Source organism: Harmonia axyridis, chromosome 1 (assembly GCF_914767665.1).
Source record: "Harmonia axyridis chromosome 1, icHarAxyr1.1, whole genome shotgun sequence".
NCBI lineage: Eukaryota > Metazoa > Arthropoda > Insecta > Coleoptera > Coccinellidae > Harmonia > Harmonia axyridis.
The window spans coordinates 59,315,201-59,338,986 of NC_059501.1; the positions used below are offsets into that span (position 1 = coordinate 59,315,201).

The 23,786-nt window shown below is 34.4% G+C and overlaps 1 protein-coding gene across 4 annotated transcripts in view; it reads right to left on the reverse strand.

Annotated features, from left to right (window-relative positions):
• Positions 1-8,079, reverse strand: part of LOC123671475 (AT-rich interactive domain-containing protein 1A-like) — a 32,623-nt gene extending 24,544 nt beyond the window's left edge. For 2 of the 4 annotated variants that reach the window (XM_045605340.1, XM_045605337.1), the window contains exons 1-2: positions 7,744-8,076; positions 7,410-7,459 (exon numbers count right to left, since the gene is read on the reverse strand). In XM_045605340.1, coding sequence (XP_045461296.1) covers positions 7,410-7,458 — 49 coding nt within the window. In that variant the 5' untranslated portion in view covers position 7,459; positions 7,744-8,076. Of the gene's footprint in view, positions 1-7,409; positions 7,460-7,743 lie in introns of all 4 variants that reach the window. The other 2 variants (XM_045605339.1, XM_045605338.1) reach the window with 2 other exon arrangements.
• Between the last annotated feature and the right edge of the window lie 15,707 nt (positions 8,080-23,786).

Here is a 23,786-nt window from a genome sequence, read left to right on the forward strand (position 1 = left end):
ACTCGTAGGGTTACGGGTGAAAATGATCAAGTCGCTGTAATCGGTAAACTATAATGGCTGAGGGGAAACAATGTGGAAGTGTTAGAAAGTTGTCAAAGGAAACTGTATATTCAAAGGCAAGTGTCCACAGAAAGTTGAAGCTGGCTAAGTTCCATCCTTATATAATGACACTTGTTCATGAACTGAACAAAGATGATGGTGATCGGAGAATGGAATATTGCCAAATAATTTCTCAATTTTATATTTTATATTCATATTTATATTTTGCATGCAATCTAATGGTGAGAAATTTGAGAATTCTTGGCGAATGTTTACTAAGACCTTGTTAAAAATTTTTTTTCAATAGAAATTATACGATCAATTAGAACATCTCTGTTTCATTTAGTTTCATCGGTACCATAATTCCATGAAAAACATCCTGTAACTTTGCGAATATTCATTTCATTAGAACACTGCAGATTCATACAAATTCGAATCCATGCATATATTTGTGCCACAAAACTATCCACTTTCCCTATTCAAATTCCTGACGGGTTTGCAACCCTCTCCAGGGGGTTGCCAGTAGAAACAAGCTTTGTATCGCAGATGATGCCCCCCTGTCATCAATAATCGAATGTTTTCAGAAATTCTGATTCGTTGTTGAGTTATTGAGGGTGGACACTTTCAAATGAGACACTCTGTATAACGCTCATTTAAGATTTCACGTACCTAAGCAGGTTGAAACTTGAACTCAAAATTAAGCAAATACAGCGTTCATGCAACAATTGAGGTTAAGCTAAAAGCTCGATGACTCATCACTCATTAGGAGGGCTACATTTTGACTGTCCCAAGTTATTTTCCATGACAGATCATAAATGGGAGTTAATAAATTAGGGTATTGCAATTGAATACTGTGATGTCGGAGGCATGCATGTTCAACACTTCATTTCAAGGCCATTACGACTAATTTCTTGAACGAAGATCATCCGAAACGTTGGAAGATAGGCAAGGTCTGTAGATTACACAGGTTGTCTCGTAACTTGGGTTGAAGAGTGGGGTCATCTGGTGTCTGTCAAGGTATATAGAGTGTCTGTATCGCCATACGCTCTATTAGTGATGACGTCACACACCGCTATTTTTGGTTCTTCTGTCAGTGTTCGGAATCCAAACAAACAAATTGTCATTCAAATTAGTACGTTGTCGTTGAAGGCACGAGATTAATGCCAGTAAGTTCGAACTTGAAGTTCAACTAATAAACACGGCTTTTTACAAAATCTGGGGAATGATACAGGATCCAAACTTACTAGTTTTAACCTCGTTCCTACTGTCTATCAATTAATAGTAAAATCGTTCCTTAAAGAATCTTATTTTCAAAATAAGCCAAAATCTTCAACGACAACGTACTAATTTGAATGACAATTTATTTGTTTGGATTCCGAACCCTGACAGGAGAACCAAAACTGGCGGTGTGTAACGTCACACTAATAGAGCGTATTGGCCATCATTGACAGACATTTTATCGTAGCTATTTTATGACAGATATTAAAGACTATTTAGGAGAGGCTACAAACGATATACGCGATCAAACTAATAAGAAAATACGTGAAAACCCACGATTTCATTACAATCAAATGTTATTTATTTGAATGTGTACACCGAGTGACGTCAAGAATGGTTGACGCTGATTGGATGGAAGTTACGAGACAATCTGTCTAAATCTATAAAACATGGAAGATAGGGGTGTACCTCATAACTGGCCTGCAAGGAGGCTCGACTTGATTCCTATCATTTATTTTTTTTGGGTTACTTGAAATCAGAAGTTCACTCGACACGAATAAACGATAAAATGCTTAAGCGAATCATGCGCTTGCAACAAATTGAAGAATAATCAATAAATAATAAGAAAATCAATAACTTATCTAATTGATTGAGCACAGAAATGCATTGAATAGAATCGAGCAATTTTTGTGAATTTTTTTCTGTTTCAAAGGCTCTTTTATAATAGTCCGGGAGCCAGGTGCAAATTTGGTTGATTATTTCCTATCGAGAGATACTTGGTGAGATGCATCAGATAATAGTAATAAAAAGCCTCGTGAACGTCAGCTACGACTCGGTTGGGGGGGGAGAGCGGCGGCAGCCCCCCAAACACGAAGAAAAAAAAAATACATTCAGTCATTTCCTCCCAACTGAAAATTTGTCAAATTGTAGCTAACCCAATATCTAGACGAAAAAATACAATCAGCTGGCTATAGCATGGTGGATTATACGTCAGCTGGTGCCTCAAACATGAAAAAAATAATTATATTTTCAATGACAGCTCTGACAGCGACTCTGATACTGAATCAGAGAGTGGAAGTAACTAAATATTATTGTGCAACATGTGGAGAAAGTCCTTTTCTCGCGAGTGTGGCACTCTCTGATTCATTATCAGAGTCGCTGTCAGAGCTGTCATTGAAAATATTTTTTTTTTCATGTTTGAGGCACCAGCTGACGTATAATCCACCATGCTATAGCTAGCTGATTGTATTTTTTCGTCTAGATATTGGGTTAGCTACAATTTGACAAATTTTCATTTGGGAGGAAATTACTGAATTTTTTTTTTCTTCGGGTTTGGGAGGCTGCCGCCGCTCTCTCCCCCAGCAGAGTCGCAGCTGACGTTCACGAGGCTTTTTATTACTATTACCTGATGCATTCTACTAATTACCGTTTGAAAGGAACTTGGTCATGTATATCTGTTACTGGCTCCCGGACTATAACATCAAGGTTTTTCATTAAGATGTTATATTTTTCAGAACTTATTTTATTGTTTATTCTCAATTCAGATTTAGATAAATAAATTTAATTCTCGATGTTTCGTAAAATTAAATACCGAACGAAATCTAATTTTTTTTGACATTTTGGTTATTGTGTTGTCTGAATATTCAAGTTTGACTAGATTTATTGATTATTGAAATCGCATGCGGAAATTCGAGAAATACCTTGCTCCCTTAGGTTTTCCCCTTTTTCTGCCCATTTACCAATGAATCACCCTGTATAATCAAGGACAACTACCATTAAGCAAATGAAATGCACATTATTACAATGTTCGGTTCATTATTCAATCGGTAGTACTTTGAATAAATAATGTAGATATTACTGTTCATTTAAATTGTCCGTAGTTGATGTATCTACGCTACGACTTCATACATCTAATGAAAAAAGTTCGTCTATCTAATGAATATTTCAACATGAACTTTGAAATCGTAATATTGATGAACAGGTATTCTTAATATCAATGAAAAGAGGTATACGTTAACGTATGAAATTTCGTTATATCAATGAAAAAGTACATTGTATCAATAAAATCAAGTTGATTACAATGAGCAAATTTTTATTCAAGGTACTGTGAAAATTAAGTTATCCCAATCACTAAAAAATAGGAAATGTTTAGAAAAGATTCCATTCTTTTCGTTCACCCCGTATATAACAAAAAAAGTAGTAAATGAGAACAGTTGTGTTCGCGAGGAATGAAGCTACAATTCAAAAAATAATTGCTAAAGACGGCCAAAGGGGTCAAGAGAAAATGAACTACAACTTCGTTGAGATCGTGTCCTTTCCCCTATTTTTGCAGGTGTGTATATTTCCCTATATTATGAGACTAGACAATAAAAAAAATCCGATGATCGTGCAACTTATACCTTCCATTAAACAAGAAAGAGGAATATTTTATGGATTGTTTATGTCGGTGTTAAGCAACAAAATGTATAATACAAAATATCTCTTCATTTATGGCTTCGAAGCAGAACCGGATTAGAAAGTATTTTCTCTCAAGAGATATAAAGCAGATTTTTTTTAGGTATTTAATACAAATTTTGCATAGTATATCAAAATTGTAAGAAGCCCTAATCGGATTCTATCAAGATTCTTGATATGATCATTCAAAAATTCTGAGAGGTCTCACATAGAAATAGTCGGAATAGAAAAACATGAAAGCATGAATAGATTCCAATAGAATCAAGGCGATCATAATGATAGAGGCGATATAAATGATATTTCGCATTTAGATGTAAAATAACAATTTCAAGCATCAAGCAGAATGTAATGTTGATCGCGTGTCAAGGACCAAAGGGAATCAGTCAAGAAGAAAATCTAAAAAATAATAGGTATCCAATACTTCCGTGACAACAGATCCGATATAGTTGAGATTTTGCGTGCAGATGTATAATACGAATTTCAAACTTCATGCAAAACTTAGTGTTGAACGCTAAGCCAGTACCTTAGAAAATACAAGGAGAATATCGAAAAAATAATATCGAATATTTCCGTGACAACAGATCCGATCGAGCAGAGATCGCAGTTTGGATCGCTTTACCAGAACCATAGAATATTCAAGCAGAATAATGAAAATTTGTTAATGCTTTTTCTTCTAAAGCTAATGTTAAAATGTCGTTTAGCAACTCTTTTCAGTAAATGAAGTATCACTTTAACCTCAAGAGTAGATAAAATGTTTTAACTTTATTTATTCAATTAAATTGAATCTGATGGCAGGTTTTCTTCTTCTTGTTATTTTATTTTTCACCGGAAGTTGAAGTCTTGCTATAGAAAAAAAATGTTGTATTATCGAGCTTATCAGACACTGTCAAAGATAAAGTACAAATTTATCGTCTTGTACAATAAATAACTATTAACTCTGATGGCGTCAATTTAACCATTTTCTCTACGTATGCACTTTAAATACAGTTTGTTCCAGAGTATGTCTTACAAACTGATAGGATATACTATAATAAATATAAGAACAATTTTTCTGCAAAATGGTCCTAACCATTTTCACTTTCGTCACTCAAGGTGTTGAATAAAACTTTTAAAGGGTTGTGGAAAATCACTGCTTGTATTGAAAATAATGATGGTGATTTTGAACCACTTCAATTTGCTTTCCATTTTCGAATTTTTGAATTCCGTCATAGTTCATAGTTGATTTTATTGAGCAGATTGCCTCGGAAACGGTAAGGTTTAGAGCTTCCGGTCAGAAGTATTTACTATTTTTGAAAAATAATCGTAAAGAACTTCAATTCCATCGAAAAAATGTTAGTGGCGTTCAAGTGGTAATATCAAAACACCTTTTTATCTACGCCACTGAAAATGTCTGAAACACGAAGGAGACATTAGAAGGTTATTTTCAACCTGCAAAGTGGATCTTTAGGGTCGCATCGAAATATCTTCAGCCATTTTGGAATTATTACAAAAAAATAATCTTCAAGACCAAACATGTCGTGAAAATTCTTATAATCATTACTACTATATCTACCCTATCAATTTGTTACTATACGAATTCTAGTTGGATTCCTATGATAATATGTTATTGAATTGTGAATACCTGATGAAGTCACAATGTGGCAAAGCCTGTGTCTTATTACGATTTTATAATTTTGCGAAAATTAAGTTTATTATTTTTTTTTTTCATTTGTAATGAATATCCGAGTGAATTTCTCTCAAGAACGGACAAAATTTCATACGTAGAATTGACTGAAATAATAAAATATATAGGTTCTAATTTGAAAATCTTTTTGAATGAATTTGAATTGTCCAAAATCATTATCTTCTGATAAACACACTGTACATTTTTTGTCCAAACTGCAAACAGTCCTGAATCATTACACATTTGTAGAATCTAAAATGAAAAAGGTTTTTTTAAAAAAAAAATTTTCTTCAGATACCTATATCCATAAAAGTGTGAGTCCCTGTCGACACAATTTTTTTCATAAGAATTCCATTAACCACTGAGTGTTTACTCACGGTATGGCATATTGCTGAAATTGTCATCAAAAAATCTATCTAATGATGCAATAATATACTGGGTGTGCCATTTTAAATAAGGAAGTAGTAGTCTGTTTCCGGCATAACCGAAAGTTGTAATCAGTTTTCCATAAACTCCTAATAGGTCATCGCGATGAATCACCCTGTATCACCCTGGTCATAAATACGAATACAAATGTAAACAAACTACCGGCAAGCGGCATTTAGGTTTACCGTTTTTTATCTCTTTCTGCTATACCTATTTTTGTTCTGGATTTTACATCAATATAGCCATAGCCAATCTCACTGTAGAGCAGCTAAAATACACAGTTATCAACTCCATTAATGAAATGAGCAAAATCTATACTTTAATTATAACTTTCTCGTTGCGTTTATTTATGAAATGAATATCGTATAAATGTGAGGAAACGCATTACCTAGGTATCTTAATTGCATGTTGAAGAAATCAACATAACCTCAAATTAAACCTTAAATGAGTTATATTAAATATATTTCTAAACCTGGCGGACATAAAATGATAAAAAACTTGATAAGGAACTTTCATATAATTTGGCTGAATCAAACATAATCAAATGTTTTTAAAGATATTAATATCGGTCAACGAGTCACAAACTTCATGTGAATGAATGAAGCAAACCAGGATAAACGTACAATTTTTTCATCGAAAACATTCAACCAACCTGAATCATCTAATTCATTCCAAACACTAATTATGTTGCCATTTTGCAGCTCGAAACTTTTAATAGCTATTAAAAAAGTAAGCAATGTTTAAAAAAAAAGAAAAAAAAATAAACCTAATGCACTGACAAATGGATGGAATCTCGGAATTCCTTTATTGGAAATTAGTAAGAAAGCGTCATAGCTATATTCTATTCACGTCATAAAAAATTATGAATATATCTTTGGGATATTATATGTATATGAATGAAATTCAAATCGATGTTTTATTTAGGTAAGGACATCATGCCAGCGAAGATTTTCATGAAATTAAAAATTTTGTAGAATAATTTTCCATAATCAAGCCTTTGATTAAGCCTTCAAAATGATTCGATCGAATTCGTAAGCTAAGACATTTGACATCATAAAATGATTAATTTTTTATTGTTAATAATAATCCACGATATCAATCCCTCGTTCGATTGAAATTCTGCAAGTATGTATATTTTCAGAAGTTTTATTATTATTGATAATTATAATTATACATACATATTTCTGAAATTATTAAAAAAACCTTAGTCAAACTAATCTATTTTGAATATATTTCTTTCCTACTTTCTAATGCTTTTTTATTTCGTATGAACTTTTTATTCATTATTCCTACTCTAAAATATTGAACGTAGATGGAAATAAAACAATACGTCAGAACACTGAAATATATTAAAAAATTATTCGTAATAATGATTACAATATTTACTAACTATTAAAATCTGGCAGACACATGTTTACAGATGAAATTAAGACTACAAAAAACAGTGCATTAAAACATCTTAAAAGTATGCTTCTGAAGACATCATACTCACATGCAATTTAAATGGTATCACTACATATTAATTGACTTATCAATCTAATGTGCCATGACGTATGCATTAAGTCAAGCCGGCAAATTAACCTCGAAATATGAAAATTATTCAACTCACCCTTGACCTGCCTTAATGTCTCGGCTTCAGACACATTTTTCATTTTCATCCTAAAACGAAACGAAAATATCAGCTACTAAACAAAAACTGGTCACTCATAATAAATGTCATCACAAACAGTTCACACATTTCACACATTCCGTGCTTTAAATTCTTAAAAAAAAATTATATCCAAGGTACAATAGCAAGAAGTCATTAATTGCATTCGCTAATTGTGCAACGTCCTGAATAGAACAGGAACGGACAGTCAACTCAAGCACAACTGCTATATTCACCCAATGCGCAAGTTATAACTCTTATAATCTATTTACATTTAACCAGTGTGTATACTCACAAGCATGGCTAGCAATTTGAACTAAGCGCTGGAGTTCGTTGCGTATTGAATTAATAGACGAACTGAGAAGTTCAGTGACAACTGTCAAATATATAAGTAGCACGTGCAACACTAACTAACGGTAAATCAAAAGTCAGAAAGTGTCAAAATTGTTGTCCTTTGATTCAGGTATATTTTTATAATATCTTTCTGTGCACAATCAGAACAGCATAGAATTCAGAACTCAACTACGCGACGCGACTGAACTCTAAAGGCAGGAGTCCGTAGACGAATCACGAGGGGGGAAAGGAGGTGCGAGGAGGACGGAAATACGCTATGCTATGGTCGTTTTGTGGAGGGGCACATCTAGCGCAAGCGAACCAAACTGGAACCATTTGGAACCACGAAAAGTGGGGATGGCATGAAACTCAGTGAAACTTCCTTTGTGTCCTCGACGATGTAAATTCACATAAATGGACTATGTAGATGTGAAACTGTATGGCGTTGCCTGGCAACAGCAAATAGTGCTGGGACTTAGTTAAAGGAGGGGCTGGAGGGGAGTTGATTTATGTTCTTTATCGCTGTTTCAGGTTTTGAAATGATAATGCTGATTAGCATTTTTATGGTATAGGTTTATCGCTTACGGTTATCTATGTTGTATACTTACAATTTGTGATGATAATAACTCCGACTATATTATATGTTACATTTCACTGGTTTCGACATTCCAGAATGAATAATATCAACTGTAGTGCTTATTATTCCGTTCTCTGAACAACGAAGTTTAGAGATGATGTGTTATTTTTTATTTTTATTATGTAACATGCAGGAAAAAATGTAGAAATAATATGAATGAGAATATACTTTCAATTAGTAAAGATAAATTAATTATAGATAGTTCTTCTGCGAACTGAGGTTTTATTTGTAATTTTTTTCTAGTTTTTACTTTCTAGGCTAATAATAGCTCTTAGGATTAAGAAAAATGTTGGCGTCTGATTTTGAAATTTTCTTCCCAAAATGGATTTCAATCCATTCTTAATATATTTGACTTCGTTTCTGTCTATCCGTTTGTGTGTCTGCAAATCCTTATAAAAGTTTAACTAATAACTATACGAATTTGATTGTTATGGAAATTGTTATATGTAGGTATTCTGGTTGAACCGTACCTAGGTATATGGTCCCAGGTAATCATGTAGAATAGGTACCTATATGACTTTGAAACCCTCTAAAGCCCGTTCTATTTCAAATTGGCTGCTACGTTGCCTGATTGAAGTTATGTCAGTGGTCAAAGCAAACATATCGTGTGTTAGGATGAATTTTTTTTGTAACATTAACAGTAGTAGGTATTCAGAATTAGAATAAATATTCAGAGATATAGTTAACCTCCGGTTATAACTGTGGCGACCATGGCGGAAATTGGTGAAATATTTCTTACTTAACTTCATTAATTTTTTTTATCTGGCAACATAGCTGCCATTTCGACGCAGGAGATTCGAGGGTCTCAAGGTTATATACCAATTTTACCCGATTACCTGGCCCCATAACAATTTCAGATTTCCCAGACATAAGGTAGATCTTGAGCATGCGCAAACGTGACATTCTTAAGACCTCAATACCTATTTCATGTTATATTTTTCCGATTTTGATGGGTATGGGTAGGTATTCGGGTATAGACATGGGCGCCCGCAGGGGGTGCCATGCCCTCCCCTGAGATTTTGATTGCCCCATTTTTCAGCACAACACCCTCAATATTACCGTCTCAATCCAAAGGGCATGAAAAAAAGGAAAGTAATGGATTCTCAACAATTTTCCGGTTTTCAATGACAATCATGGATGCCTTATCGTTTTTCAATAATTTTCATTTTGCCCCTCCTGAGAAAAATTTCTGCGGGCGCCCATGGGTATAGATATAAATAGAATTTTAGAAAACCATCTGGGGGAAGATATGTATTGTAAAATCGAAATCAACGTGGTATTCATAGCACATTTTTTGCCACAACCATTGCAGAGTATTTTGTTCGAGGTCATATACCTATTCTACATGATTACCTGGTCCCATAACAATTTCAGATTTTCCAGATGGGAGATCTCGAGCATGCGCAAACGTGACATTCTTAAGACCTCAATACCTATTTTATGTTATATTTTTCCGATTTTGATGGGTATGGGTAGGTATTCGGGTATAGATATAAATATTATTTTAGAAAACCATCTGGGGGAAGATATGTATTGTAAAATCGAAATTAACGTGGTATTCATAGCACATTTTTTTGCCATTTTGTTCGAGTTCTACACTCAAATGTAAAAGATCCTCATGCTTTCCAATAATTACAACTCCAGTAGAATTTTATTCAGCTATGAATAACAGCTATCTATTAGAAAGAAATTCGAAAGTTTCACGAACAAACGAAGAGAATGTATTCATTCATTATCAGCAAGTTGTTATTCCGGTATGGAATGAATACTCATTAGGTAACTGACTTTTAATGGTAGGTTTAATTAACAAACTGCCAATAATGAACAGAATAACATAAATTCCATGGCTACTATCTTAAAAGTGCCTATCTAGGATTTTTTCTTATCTTATCTATAGGTACTTATTTAGCTATCAAGTTCCCATCAAGAAATCAAAATAGAGAGAAGTGAAAATGTTTGAGACATATTATAGAAATTACTCTCATAGTAATTTTTGAAAACCGATTTGCTTCTGAGACTAAGGAAGGTAGCGTCAGAGACAAACGTAGAGTTATCAGCGTCATCACTTAAGAGATGTAAACAATTTTCGGTCATCAATTTACAAATTTCAAATCTTCCTGAACAATTTTGGTTTCGTGGTTGTCCATAGGTCGGTGTGTCCGCAAATCCTGTTAATTGGATTTGCGGACACACCGACCTTTAACTTCTACAAATCTCATTCGATTTTATTGAAATTTGATCCAGATATTCTTTTTGGATTTTAATGTTTCAATGCGAATTTCAGCATTTCTAGAAACAGGGTGCGCGTTGAACCAGTGGCATACCCAGACATAAGTCTTGGGGGGGATAAAGAAAACAAATTTTCAAATTTTTCTTTTTTTGAAAAAGTTTTCCAAAGAATTTTGCTTACTCATAATAAGATTGTGATATATCGGGTGTCCCAAGGTGAGTGGCCTATTAGATTATTATGGAAACTATTGATGGTAAAGATTTCAAATTTTGTGGATAGATATTTGGCTATGTAAGGTACATTTTTAAAATAATTCCACATTTCCAGTGTTGCCGGATGTACGACAATTTGGCAACAACTTTGTTATTTTAAATGGGACATCCGGTATTTCTATTTTTTTATGATACTCCATAAAATATTAAATCTATTCACTTCATTTTTTCCATCTCTATCTTTAACGGTTTTTGAGTTATCAATTATTTTTCGAAATTTTGGATCAAATTGGCGTATTACGAAAATGACTCTAGTTCGCTCAATATTTGAGATTTAAGTCAGAAATTTTGCCAGTCGTTAGATATTGATCTGATCTGTGTCACTGCTTTTGAATTATGGTTGTCAATAATACAGGACGGACCAAAAAAAATCATCATTTGCCAAGTTACAAAATTGTAAAAAAGTCTATTTTTTCAAATTAGACACCTAGTATATTTTTCAATTTTTGGAATCAGTACAACACACTCTACAATTTTTCTATTCACGTCCCTATACCTATCTCAACTGGATTCCGAGTTATATGCGTTTATTAGATTTCACATTGATTCAATAAGCGTTAATTTCTTTTGTATTGTTATTTTCTCTATGTCGTTCATAGATCGATATATCAATGAATCAGTTCAATCCATAAATGTCAAAATAAACAATTATTGCCTAACAGGTGTTTTGTTGCGAGGTTTTTCTATAAATAATGGCTCAAGAAAGATATACACATATAACGCATATAACTCGGAATCCAGTTGAGATAGGTATAGGGACGTGAATAGAAAAATTGTAGAGTGTGTTGTACTGATTCCAAAAATTGAAAAATATACTAGGTGTCTAATTTGAAAAAATAGACTTTTTTACAATTTTGTAACTTGGCAAATGATGATTTTTTTTGGGCCGTCCTGTATTATTGACAACCATAATTCAAAAGCAGTGACACAGATCAGATCAATATCTAACGACTGGCAAAATTTCTGACTTAAATCTCAAATATTGAGCGAACTAGAGTCATTTTCGTAATACGCCAATTTGATCCAAAATTTCGAAAAATAATTGATAACTCAAAAACCGTTAAAGATAGAGATGGAAAAAATGAAGTGAATAGATTTAATATTTTATGGAGTATCATAAAAAAAATAGAAATACCGGATGTCCCATTTAAAATAACAAAGTTGTTGCCAAATTGTCGTACATCCGGCAACACTGGAAATGTGAAATTATTTTAAAAATGTACCTTACATGGCCAAATATCTATCCACAAAATTTGAAATCTTTACCATCAATAGTTTCCATAATAATCTAATAGGCCACTGACCTTGGGACACCTGATATAAGGTTGTTACATATAATGAATATTCCTTCTGGGGGGGATATATCCCCCTTATCTCCCCCCCCCTTGGGTACACCACTGCGTTGAACATGCGCAAATGAGAAATTCCAGGAATCTCTACTACTTGTTCGAGGAAAATTTGGTATCTATGTATATACGGTCTAAGTCTGCACGTTGCTCATGCGCAAACGTGAGATTACATGAACCTGGCTATTTTCCTTTCTACTATTCTGATTGTGTTGAAATCCGGAAGTAGTATTTGGATTGGTTCGTAAGTGGTATCAAAGGAATGTCAGCTACTTAGGATCTACTTCCGGTCATCTCACTTTCCATTAGCCCAATTTCATGAAATTTGTTATTTTCGAGTTGGGAAATAGTTGAATGGGAATTCCAGCTCTTATTTTTCCCATTTTAACCCATTGGCAGATTTTTTAGGACTCGTTAACGTTACGTTACTGCTGAAAGCCGAAGTATACGGATTTAGTTTTAGCAAAAAACAACCATACAATATATTATGTGGATCTGTAAGCAGTTGGTGGATATTATTTTTAGCTATGTTGCTATCACCTAGAAATAGGTCTGCTTATGACTCCGCCTATAAATAGATATACCAGGGACGTATTAGGGAAGAATAGGGACCTTGAGGCCATAGCAGCAATAAGTATGTGAACTGGTCAAACTGGATTGTCTGGATAGTTTCGGTAGTATTTCCATTCTAGGCATAATTATTATTTTTTAAGAACTAAACTGTCTTGCACGCTATAATTTCGTTTTAAAATTGTAAGGTGTGCTCTTAAGAAACAAGTTTCTAACTTAAAATGCGTTTATGAAGTGATTTCTGTTTCAAACCAAAAAAGAAAACAAGGGAAACATATGTATAAGGAATTGAATTCTTTTGCGTTAAAGAGGATCAAAATTTGTTCCTTGCGCCTCTGGTCTCATTTTTTCCATTTCCTTCTACAACCACTTACAAGGGGCGACTTCTTTTTTTGGGTTTTCTATTGGTCTCTGTAGTTATCTTTTAATTTTGGATAGAGGTGCCCTATTGTCTGTCTACCTGACTTAGATTTCCTGTTCCTATTTTTCTCATTTCACTGTTTGAGTTTTTTTCATCCTTTCGATTAGGTTTTCTGCCTATTGCATATTAATCTCTTCTATGGTTTCTACCTTCAGGTCGTCTCTTATCTATAAGTTGCTCACATACCATGGAGCTTTTATGGTATACCTTATTATCTTGTCAAGTGCAATTTGTAAGGCTTTCTTATTAGGGTTTTCCAAATTGTGCTCTGTGCTACCTGCATATTTCTCTTGTATGTATATGTGACGCTCGGTATTACTATTACCATAGTATACCTTTCCTTATACTATGCTATTACCTTTATAATTTCAACGTACCTAGTTTTCCACAGTTAATCTGTTCGTGAGTTTAAATAATCAATCGCTTTGATTTTGAGTTTTTTTTCTAATTGCTGTGCGAAACACATAATCGAGAATCACTCGTAGGTATTTGGCTTATTTTTTCCATTCAATTTTCTGAATTTCGTTTCCATGATTCTCTTTCTTCGCGTTGCTTGCTCCAAAATATAGGGCTTCAGTTCTTATTTGAGTTGATCTTACCACTTTTCATGATGAATGAAGCAATTTCAAACGTTGCTCTGATTTATCGTCTTTTTCTACCACATGCCAGAATTTAAATATGTTTTTACGTATTTTTAATTTTGAATTTATACACCCCGGATTTTCAGCCTTTGCTAGCCTTTATAATATTTTTATGTGGAAATTCATGAAAATAGAAATTTTTGTTCGCATATATTTATTCTCCAATAGAAAAGTCATCTAATGTTTTTTCATCTCCAAAATAAATAAGGACTGAAGTAACCCCTCAGAGTTTCTTCTCCTCTGTCCATAAGTGTGTAGCCGGCCATCGTTTTCAGTGTCCTCAATTCAGATGTTCTTGATAGTGTTTTCGAGATGGATGTTTTATAAATACGGGTCTTTGCTTCCATGAACATGGTTTTGTTCTTCCATATCATATCTTTAAAAGCTCCGGATATTCTATTGCTTCTGGTTATTGTGTTTTTACTTTCTTACTTATATTCCTTTCGCTTGTTATGTCCACTCCAATGTATTTAAATGTCAAAATTTGTTCAATTATTCTGTCATTGATGAACCATTCGCTTTGTCTTGCAGTTGATATTTGCATATTATATTTTTGTGAAGTTAGATGGAAGCGGTAAATGATTCTCTGGAGGTCGTCCTCGTTTTCGGCCACGCTTACGATGTCAACTGCATATACTATCAAACTGATCCTGCCATTACGTAGTCTATAGCCTATACCTATAATCTAGTCTAAGACCAAGTGGATTAAAATTGGGCTGAGAGAATTACTTTACCTTATTCCTGTAGGGGTGTCCATCTTTGATGTTAGTTCGCGGTTGATTCTTATCCTAGCTCCTGAGCCCGTGTAAAGCTTTTTAATTATTTCAATTAGTATCCAGGTAGACCATGTTGTTTCAGTATGTTTAGTATATCTGTCTGGGCGTCTGGCGGATTCAGTTAAGAGCTTCAGTCAGATCGGCGAAGCAAAGATATGCTGGTTTATTATACTCTATGGCATTCTCCTCTAGTTGCCTTGTTGTGAATATGGCATCAATAGTTGATCTGTTATGGCGAAATCCCTGTTGTTCTTTGCTAATTTGATATTGTTTTTCTATTATGGTCTATCATGGAGCCCAGGAGTATTATTACTCTATAGTATTCAGGATTCTTTTTGTCTCATTTTTTTCTAGATGGGTATGCTGATGCTCAATTTCCAGCATTGAGGTGATTTCCTCTTTCGTATTATTATTTCCGTCCGCCAAAACGCAAGCTTTCTTTTTGGTTCCCATTCCTCAATAGGCATTGCTTGATGGCTGACTTGAAAGCCACAAAATGGCTCTGGCCCGGTGAAGAAGATTAACCCCTCTTCCTCAGCTAGTCGGTCTGCCGATTCATTGCCGGGTATCCCGAAGTGGCCATCAGGCACCCAAATAAGGTTGCCGTGATTCCTTCCTCCGAGTATATTAAGGGACGTTTTACATTCCCATAATAACTTTGGGAATCACTTACTGGTACCAACAGCGTAATTTTTCCGAGAAGGTGCTTCACGATGACCCAAAAGTGCTTTAGTTTTGGGAACTGTGATTACAAAATTTTCATGACTTTTGTAGTGACTTACAAACAATTTCAACACGTGTTGAATGTATCGTTTCATTTTTAGTAATATAGTAGATTTTTGTTGTCAAATGTCTAACGATTGCTTCAAAATTTACAGCTGTCTAGATAATAATAATAATAATAATAAGAGAGTTTATTCAAGAAATATAAATACATTAAACAAACTCTAAACTACTGTAGAGTTAATTTTTTCACATTAACTGTGCACAGTGCTAACATAAATATTTTTCTTTAATTCTGCCACAAAATATATGTTTTTCTAATTATATACACTCCCATAAATCGTGTTATCCATCGTAGATACGAGCCTGCATTTGTGAAAATCGAAGATCATGTAACGGTTTTTTTTTCTTTTTTTTCTTTGTCAAGTCCGGGTATGTGTCAAATCCATTCTGTATTAATGTCGAAATCGAGTATTTTATAAAGTTTTTTGATTAATTATTTCATGTAATTTTGTTCTATCAAATTTCATAATCCATTTTTTATTTCTAGTTTGAAAGATCTCTTATTTTTTAGTTTAGTTATTTCATCGGGTACTAAGGGGTACAGTCTTGGGGGTATGTAGTCGCAGCATCCTTGACCAAGCCTTTTCTTTGATCTTGGGCGTTCAAAATTTCTATCAGCTGCTCTGGTACGATATCGGTGATCCTTCTTTTTTATATGAATTTTTCCCTCAAAGATGTTCATAATGATCTTCAGCGCAAATATCTGCCTAATATCGGGTACTTTGGCTAGTTCATAGAGTTGTTTACTTGGGAATATTTTTGGCTTACCGTGTATTATCTTGAGAAAATACTTCTGTAGTACATATAGTCTTTTCTTGTGACTGTCCAGTACCCCACCCCAACCAATCACGCCATATGACAACTGAGGCTGGACGAGAGCATTATATAGCATATTTAGGTGTTAAGTACTATTGATATTCATTCTTATATGTTTGAATTTGTACAATATACCACGTAGTTTCCTCGTTAAATAAATCATGTGCTGGTTCCACTTTGGGTGTTTGTCGATTTCAATGCCCAAATATTTCACGGAATCTGCTTTGGGTATAACTAACTCTTCGTTGATATGCAAGTTTTCCAGATCTTCAGCTCCAGATTTACCCGATGTAAATGGTAAGTACTTCGTCTTACTTTGATTTAAGGTGAGTTTATTTAGTTGTAACCATTTATATATCTTCACAAAATCTATCTTCACTCTTTCCTCCAGATGCGACCATGATTCTCCCTCGTATATAACCACAGTGTCATCAGCGAAACCTATAAACTGTCCCTCACCTCTCATCTCCAGTAGACTATTTATGTATATGAGAAAAAGAAGTGGTCCAAGAACCGTGCCCTGTGGAACTCCAAAAGTAATCGTCCTTTCTTCACTCAGTTTATTATTTACCATTACTATTTGTTTTGTGATAGGAGCCTATTCAAAATAAAACCTCTTTTTGGAGAACTCTTCACTTCTTATACATGCGGGATCACTAGCTCATGCGCACTAAAGATACATTTACTTTGAGGCTACCACCTTAACTGACAGAACTGCAGAAAATGGATGAATATTTTTGGAAGCTTGTTCTCTATCATTTCGTCACAATGTCCGTAATTTTAGAACCCCGAGCTGAAGATGGTCTAAGATTCTACTTTCAAATTTGATTTTGACCGGAGCTAGGGATTCATCAAGCCAAGAACCTTGATTTTTTTAACCAACTACTTGACTCGAAAATCAATCTAGTGAAAAATTATATACTTGAGCTTGACTTGATTTTAGATATTTATTGCTTGACCTGATATCAAGCTACTTTATATTACTTGAGCTTGATATGTACGCGTTGAAAGGCATATATTTCTGCAATCTCTTACGCGCTTAGGCTAAATAAGGGGATTCCTCGAGCGCCCAGAGACTGAAGCAGTCGCCAGTGAGACTTTAATTGTAGTTTCCTCACATTTCTATGAAATATATTGGTAGATTTTATTTTGGTAGTTTCAGAAATATCATTCCAAACCTGGCCACAATAGCCCGCATCTTCAGCTCCTGTTGAAACACAACTTTCCAGAGCTGCTCTTATAGTTACAAAAACCCGCAATAGGTTAGGCGACAAATCTATAAGATGCCTCAAGTGTCTTAGATCCTGGATGGAAAATTATGAAATCAAACAAAGCCTGGAGGTTTCTCAATATTAAGAAACTTTATTTTTTATTATTTTGTACTTTGTTATGATTCATAGTGATTTAATTTATATTTCAATAAAGTTGGTATTATCAGTTCTTTTATACACTAAATTTAATAAATAAAAGTGTTTTAAGCCAGGTTTCTTCTCAAAATCAAATCAATTTTTTATTGATGTGACACTACACAATAAAACTACTGAAAATCAAGTAGCTTGATATGATCCAAGTAGGTACTTGATAAGTACTTGACTTGACTTGAGACTTGAGATTGAAAAACTACTACTTGACTTGAGCGTAACTTGAAATCAAGTCAAGCTCAAGCTAAATAGCTTGAAAATCAAGCCAAGCCGTGAATCCCTAAACGGGCCGGCCAGCTGCCTGTGAAACGATAACTCAAGGAGGTAAAACAGACATTTGCAATTTTTGAATGCCGATGTTGTGTTCGTTAATGACCAAATATCGATTAAGGGGTTCCTTAAATATAATGGACTTTGAAATTTTGTTGTAATGATTGTTTTTATAGGTATAGGATGGCAATTTCAGACCACAATTAAATTTTTTTGTTGATCACCAAACTGAACTATAAGAATATTTAAAAAATACCCAATATTTCAGTGAACACAAAACTGACGTAATCGAGATTCTGGGAGTTGATATGAACTAAAATTTTCAAAACCCCATGCAGAATTCAAGCTGATCACTTCATGAAAAATTTATTATGAGTATTGTAATAGAAATACTCAATTTTTCCATGATTGAAATTCCAATCTCGGTGTCGAGATTATGTTTGTTTATTAATAATAATAATTCCAAGCTTCGTGATGATAGTGTTATTAGAGCAATAGTAAATTCAAGCAGAATATCCCAAGAAAATCCTAATATTTCTGTGACAACAAATCCGATCGAGTTGAAATTTTGCAATAGAATAGCAATTCCAAGCATTTGGCAAATTTCTCATCATCAGATTAACTAAAAATTCAAAAAGAATAAATGAAAAAATGCGGAAAGTATTGACAAGAAGATGATTTATCATTTCGCTGAGCATGGATAATGAAAAAAAAAATCTTATCAATTAATCTTCATTGAAAATCTTTGTTCTAATAGCTGATAATTTAATCATTTCTAGAGACCATTTTGAGTTGATAATTTATTATCATCTTTTCTGATTATATTAGCGCTGTCAGTAGACAAGGATGCGGGTCCCATTAAAATTTAACATTGCTTATATTTTAACAGTTGGAAAATTTGAAATCATTAAACATATAAATTGGATTATTTACCTACAAAAAATAATTCACATTTTTTTCCAATGGATCTTAAATTATACATAGTTGGATATACCATAGGATGAACAATTGAGTTCGAAAATTACAGTATTAATTTTGGATAAATGATCTCATTAGCATATTTTTGAACCTATCTTCAAGGATCGATGCCCTACTGATATTGACTAACGACTTTGAAACGTTATTTTGTTTTATGTATTATTTCCTAAAATGAACTCCGAAATTGTTCGTATTTATTTCAAGGGCGTAGATCTTTCATTTCTTGGGAGGGGGGTTATCGAAAATCTTTTTTTTTAACGATAACGTTACCTACTCATATCTGTAATGTGAGAAAGAAAGGTTCGATAAAGAAGTTTGATCCAAATATTACTCGAAATAATATCAATTTTTTGACTACCGATTCCAGGGTGTTCCTAAATTGGTTATACGAAGAAAAATGAGGGACTTTTTGAATAATTTAAAGAATAAAATGCCCTATACATGGGCCCGCAAACGCTTTGTTTTCGAGTTACAGGGTGTCTCTTGTAGTCCTACTTTTTTGTGATCTTTATTAATCTTCTCTACGGATTGGTTAAATAAGTACCAAAACTTATAATTGATTTTATTCATCACAGCTTACTGGATCTCATGATAATTTGTGTTTTCATAAGGATTACTAAAGAATTGTTTGACAAGAACAATTTACAATTTTCAAAACTACCAGTAATTCACCAGAAAAAAAGTTTTGGTGGAAACAAGCAAGTACCCTTCCTAAAAAATATAATCCTGTAGATCTGAATTCAAAATTAGCATATCACATGATGAAAACCTTAAATTGGAATATCTAGTGAAGGTACGGTGCTATGAGAAAAAAAACTTTAACATCTGAAATTCAAATCTTTTGCACTTATCCATGTTACAGGACTCTGTTTCTAAAATGATCCTTGGAATCTATCATTTTCGTTTGTACCCCAATTAAGAAACACCCTGTATAGTCAATTCTAAACTTATTTCTTTAGAAATGAATTGCAATTTGAATGAAACATATTGAATTTCAAAACACAGCACAGACAATTTTTCGATGCGAATAACTCAGTTCGGTTCTTCGATAAATAGAATTGAATTGATAATATTTGAAGCACTCGTGGTATTACCTTTGACAATGGAATTGTCTTGAAATTTGATGGGATCGGAAGTCAGTGTAGACAATCAAAAAACGAAAAATTTGACTGAAAACAATGCTGTAATGAGTTCATTACAGCACTGTTTTTAGTACTGTAATGAACTCATTACAGGCCCGGTCTGGCTCCATTGGAGGTCCTCGGCTAGATGATGATTTGAGGCCCCCTTCAGGAAATAAGACGAGAACCTCCCCCGGCAGCGAAAACGTGCTCTTGAATAATTTTTAATTCTGAAGTTACACGCTTGTAAAGGGTGTTTTTTTTACAGCTATAGAACTTTAAATTGCAATAAAACAACGATGGATTATTCGATTGACATGAATTTTATTTATCCGCAAGATAATCTTGTGGCATTACATTTTAAATATGATTTCTGGCATATGACCGCCACGGCTGGCTCGGATGTAGTCCAATATGGACGTCCAATTTTCGATGACTTTTTCCAATATTTGTAGCCGTATATCGGCAATAACACGGCGAATGTTGCCTTCCAAATGGTCAAGGGTTTGTGGCTTATCCGCATAGACCAATGACTTTACATAGCCCCACAGAAAGTAGTCTAGCGGTGTTGAATCACAAGATCTTGGAGGCCAATTCACAGGTCCAAAACATGAAATTAGGCGGTCACCAAACGTGTCTTTCAATAAATCGATTGTGGCACGAGCTGTGTGACATGTTGCACCGTCTTGTTGGAACCACAGCTCCTGGACATCATGGTTGTTCAATTCAGGAATGAAAAAGTTAATAATCATGACTCTATACTGATCACCATTGACTGTAACGTTCTGGCCATCATCGTTTTTGAAGAAGTACGGACCAATGATTCCACCAGCCCATAAAGCGCACCAAACAGTCTGTTTTTCTGAATATAACGGTGTTTCGACATACACTTGAGGATTAGCTTCACTCCAAATGCGGCAGTTTTGTTTGTTGACGTAGCCATTCAACCAGAAGTGCGCTTCATCGCTAAACAAAATTCGCTTATGAAAATCGGGAACAACGGCTATCTCCTCTTGTGCCCAATCTACGCCTTACTTGATGATCGTTTGGCTGAATTTGATGAATTGCCAAACCAAACTGAGAATAAATAACTTGGCAGCTGTTAAATCGGTCGCCATCTTGAACAGTAATGCCAACTTAGTTATATACCTCGAAAAAAAACACCCTTTACAATGCAAGTCCACTCGAGTCTTCAACTACAGTATTTTCTAGAAGCCTTTCATAAACTTTTTATCGAATGATATACCGTACAAAAATAGCCAATTGGTCCATAACTGCTTCCTATATCTTTGGTAAAGTCTACCTTAACGTATAAATGAAATAAACTTGCCAAAAAACATTTTTTCAAAAATTTTAGTTTAGTTTTATTCAGCTGGGGGCCCCCTTGGCCGGGGGCCCTCGGCAATCGCCGACCTGCCGACCTGGCCAGACCGGGCCTGACTCATTACGATACTAAAATAGAGAAAATAATTCAGCTACTAGATATGTAAATAATAAAAACACAATATTTGCGTACTATTCTGTTACAGGTTCTACCCTGTCATCTATACCAATAACGCAGTGTATGAGTGAATTGAACGTTTTCCTTGCTAGTCCTTTTTATCCCTGCTGAATTCTGCAATGCCAGCGAAAAATCTTTCAAGTTTATCGAATGGTGCGTGTCGGAGGCAGTTGAGAACGTTCTCAACAGAGAACGGAGAACGTCAAAAAGAGAGAGCTAGACTCTACCCGCATTAGTTCCCTCGCAACCGGAGGCAGCTTGGTGGGACTAACGAGTGCTCTGTCCTTTTACCCTCCCTTTTGGGTTTAATCGGGTTGCTTGAAGTTCAAGTTGTGAGGGTTTCGGCACTAGGGATGTGTGGTTCGTTCAATTTCGACGAACCGGGTCGAACCAGATCAATAGCTCTGACGACCCGGTTCAAAAGACCCGTTCAATTGACCCAATGGTTCTTTTCAGCTCACTAGCTCAGATCGAACCATGCACGATTTGCGCATGATTCAAAGATCCGTAGATCTGGTTCTTTCGTTCCTTCTTTTCTTTACCTGGTCAAGTTAAGAATGTTTTTGTTAAGTTAAGATCACCTTTGTATTTGTGGTTCGGTATGTTTTTAATAGGATCGAGAATTCGTGATAATGATATATTCGAGACATGATTATAAACATAAAGGAGATAATCCATTATCAAGAAGTTATAAGTTACCGAATTGGCCGAATATAATGAATTGAGTTGAGATCTGATCCATGTAATGATTATGAAAAAATTTCATAAACCAATTTATGTCTCGTTCAAATTGAATGATTGCGGACTATTCGAGGTTTTAGCTACTAATAAATCATGAATGTATGTACATTGTACAGAACACTAAATTCATGAGGCCTTGCCTTATTAATTATAACGAAAACGACACTACAACTTTACATAGTTTGTAGTATAGTTTTAACTAAACCTACATTCATGTTTCTGAAAAATTTTTATCGAAAAATAATAAACAATATACATAAACACATTTTCAAGATATCATAATTGGTAATAATCATGAGAGGGAGCCATTACAGACAGTTACTATCTATCATTTTTGTTCAAAACCGGGTGCCGACTGCCGAGCCGATGATTCATCTGCGAAATGGATGTATTTTATTACTACCAGATGTTTCTTTGCGGTCAACCCATCCGAAATAGTCTACCTAGACTAGAATAACGAACCATTCCATGGATCTTTCGATCTTTGGGTTTTTGGGACCTAAAAGATCCACAGATTGAATGAACTGAATGTGAAAGTTTGACTCATCTGGATCGGTTCGAACGAACGAATCATTTTCAGAGAGACGACCCGATCGAACCATTCGTTTTGAAGACCCGGGTCTTTTGATTCGTTCGTTCGTGAACGACACATCCCTATTCGGCACACTACTAGGTCTCAACTGGGATTAGACAGAGACGAAGAAAAAAGCGTTTTTCTACCTGCTAGGGGAAGTTTTGCACTTCTTAGTTCGAAACAAGTTTTGTTTCGAGCAGAAAAGAATGTCGAATTATTTAATTTTGAGGTTTCTCTACCTGGAAGCAGGTAGCGATAATGTTAGGCATATTTTGAAGAATAGTGAGGACTGATGTTGAAAAAATGGGACTCAACACATGCCCAACACATGTTTTTTATCCTGACCATCCTAGGTCTTGTCAGACCTCTCCAAAGTGTCAGAAGCTTGAGTTTGTATTGGTATTTTTAATGACAGAAAAACTTCAAGGTTTACAATACCTAGAAGTACCTAATCATTAATAAATAATAATTATAGATTTTTTGGGTCAAGATTTTGAAGCTAACAATTTTAACGCCAGATTATAACGATAATTGATTTCGGTTGAACAACCCTTTGTCAACTCGGCCGTGCTTTTTTGCTTTCAGGATTTTCGTTTCTATGGGTTCTTGGGTACTTTTTTTTAGCTAATTACAAAGTTAAATTATCGTTTGGACATAATTTTAACATGACAAAAGTATAAGTTTCAAAACATTGAATAATTGACTTCCTCAGGGATCGGTTTTGACTCCCATAGTTTTCAATTTATACTTGATTGATATCCCTGTTACGTCATCTGAGAATTTCATCTATGCCGATGATATTGCACTTTTGTTTCGTCATTCTGATTTTGGAATTATTGAAAATACTTTAAATGAAGATCTAAGAATTATAGATAATTATTTTCTATAGTGGCGTTCTTGCCCT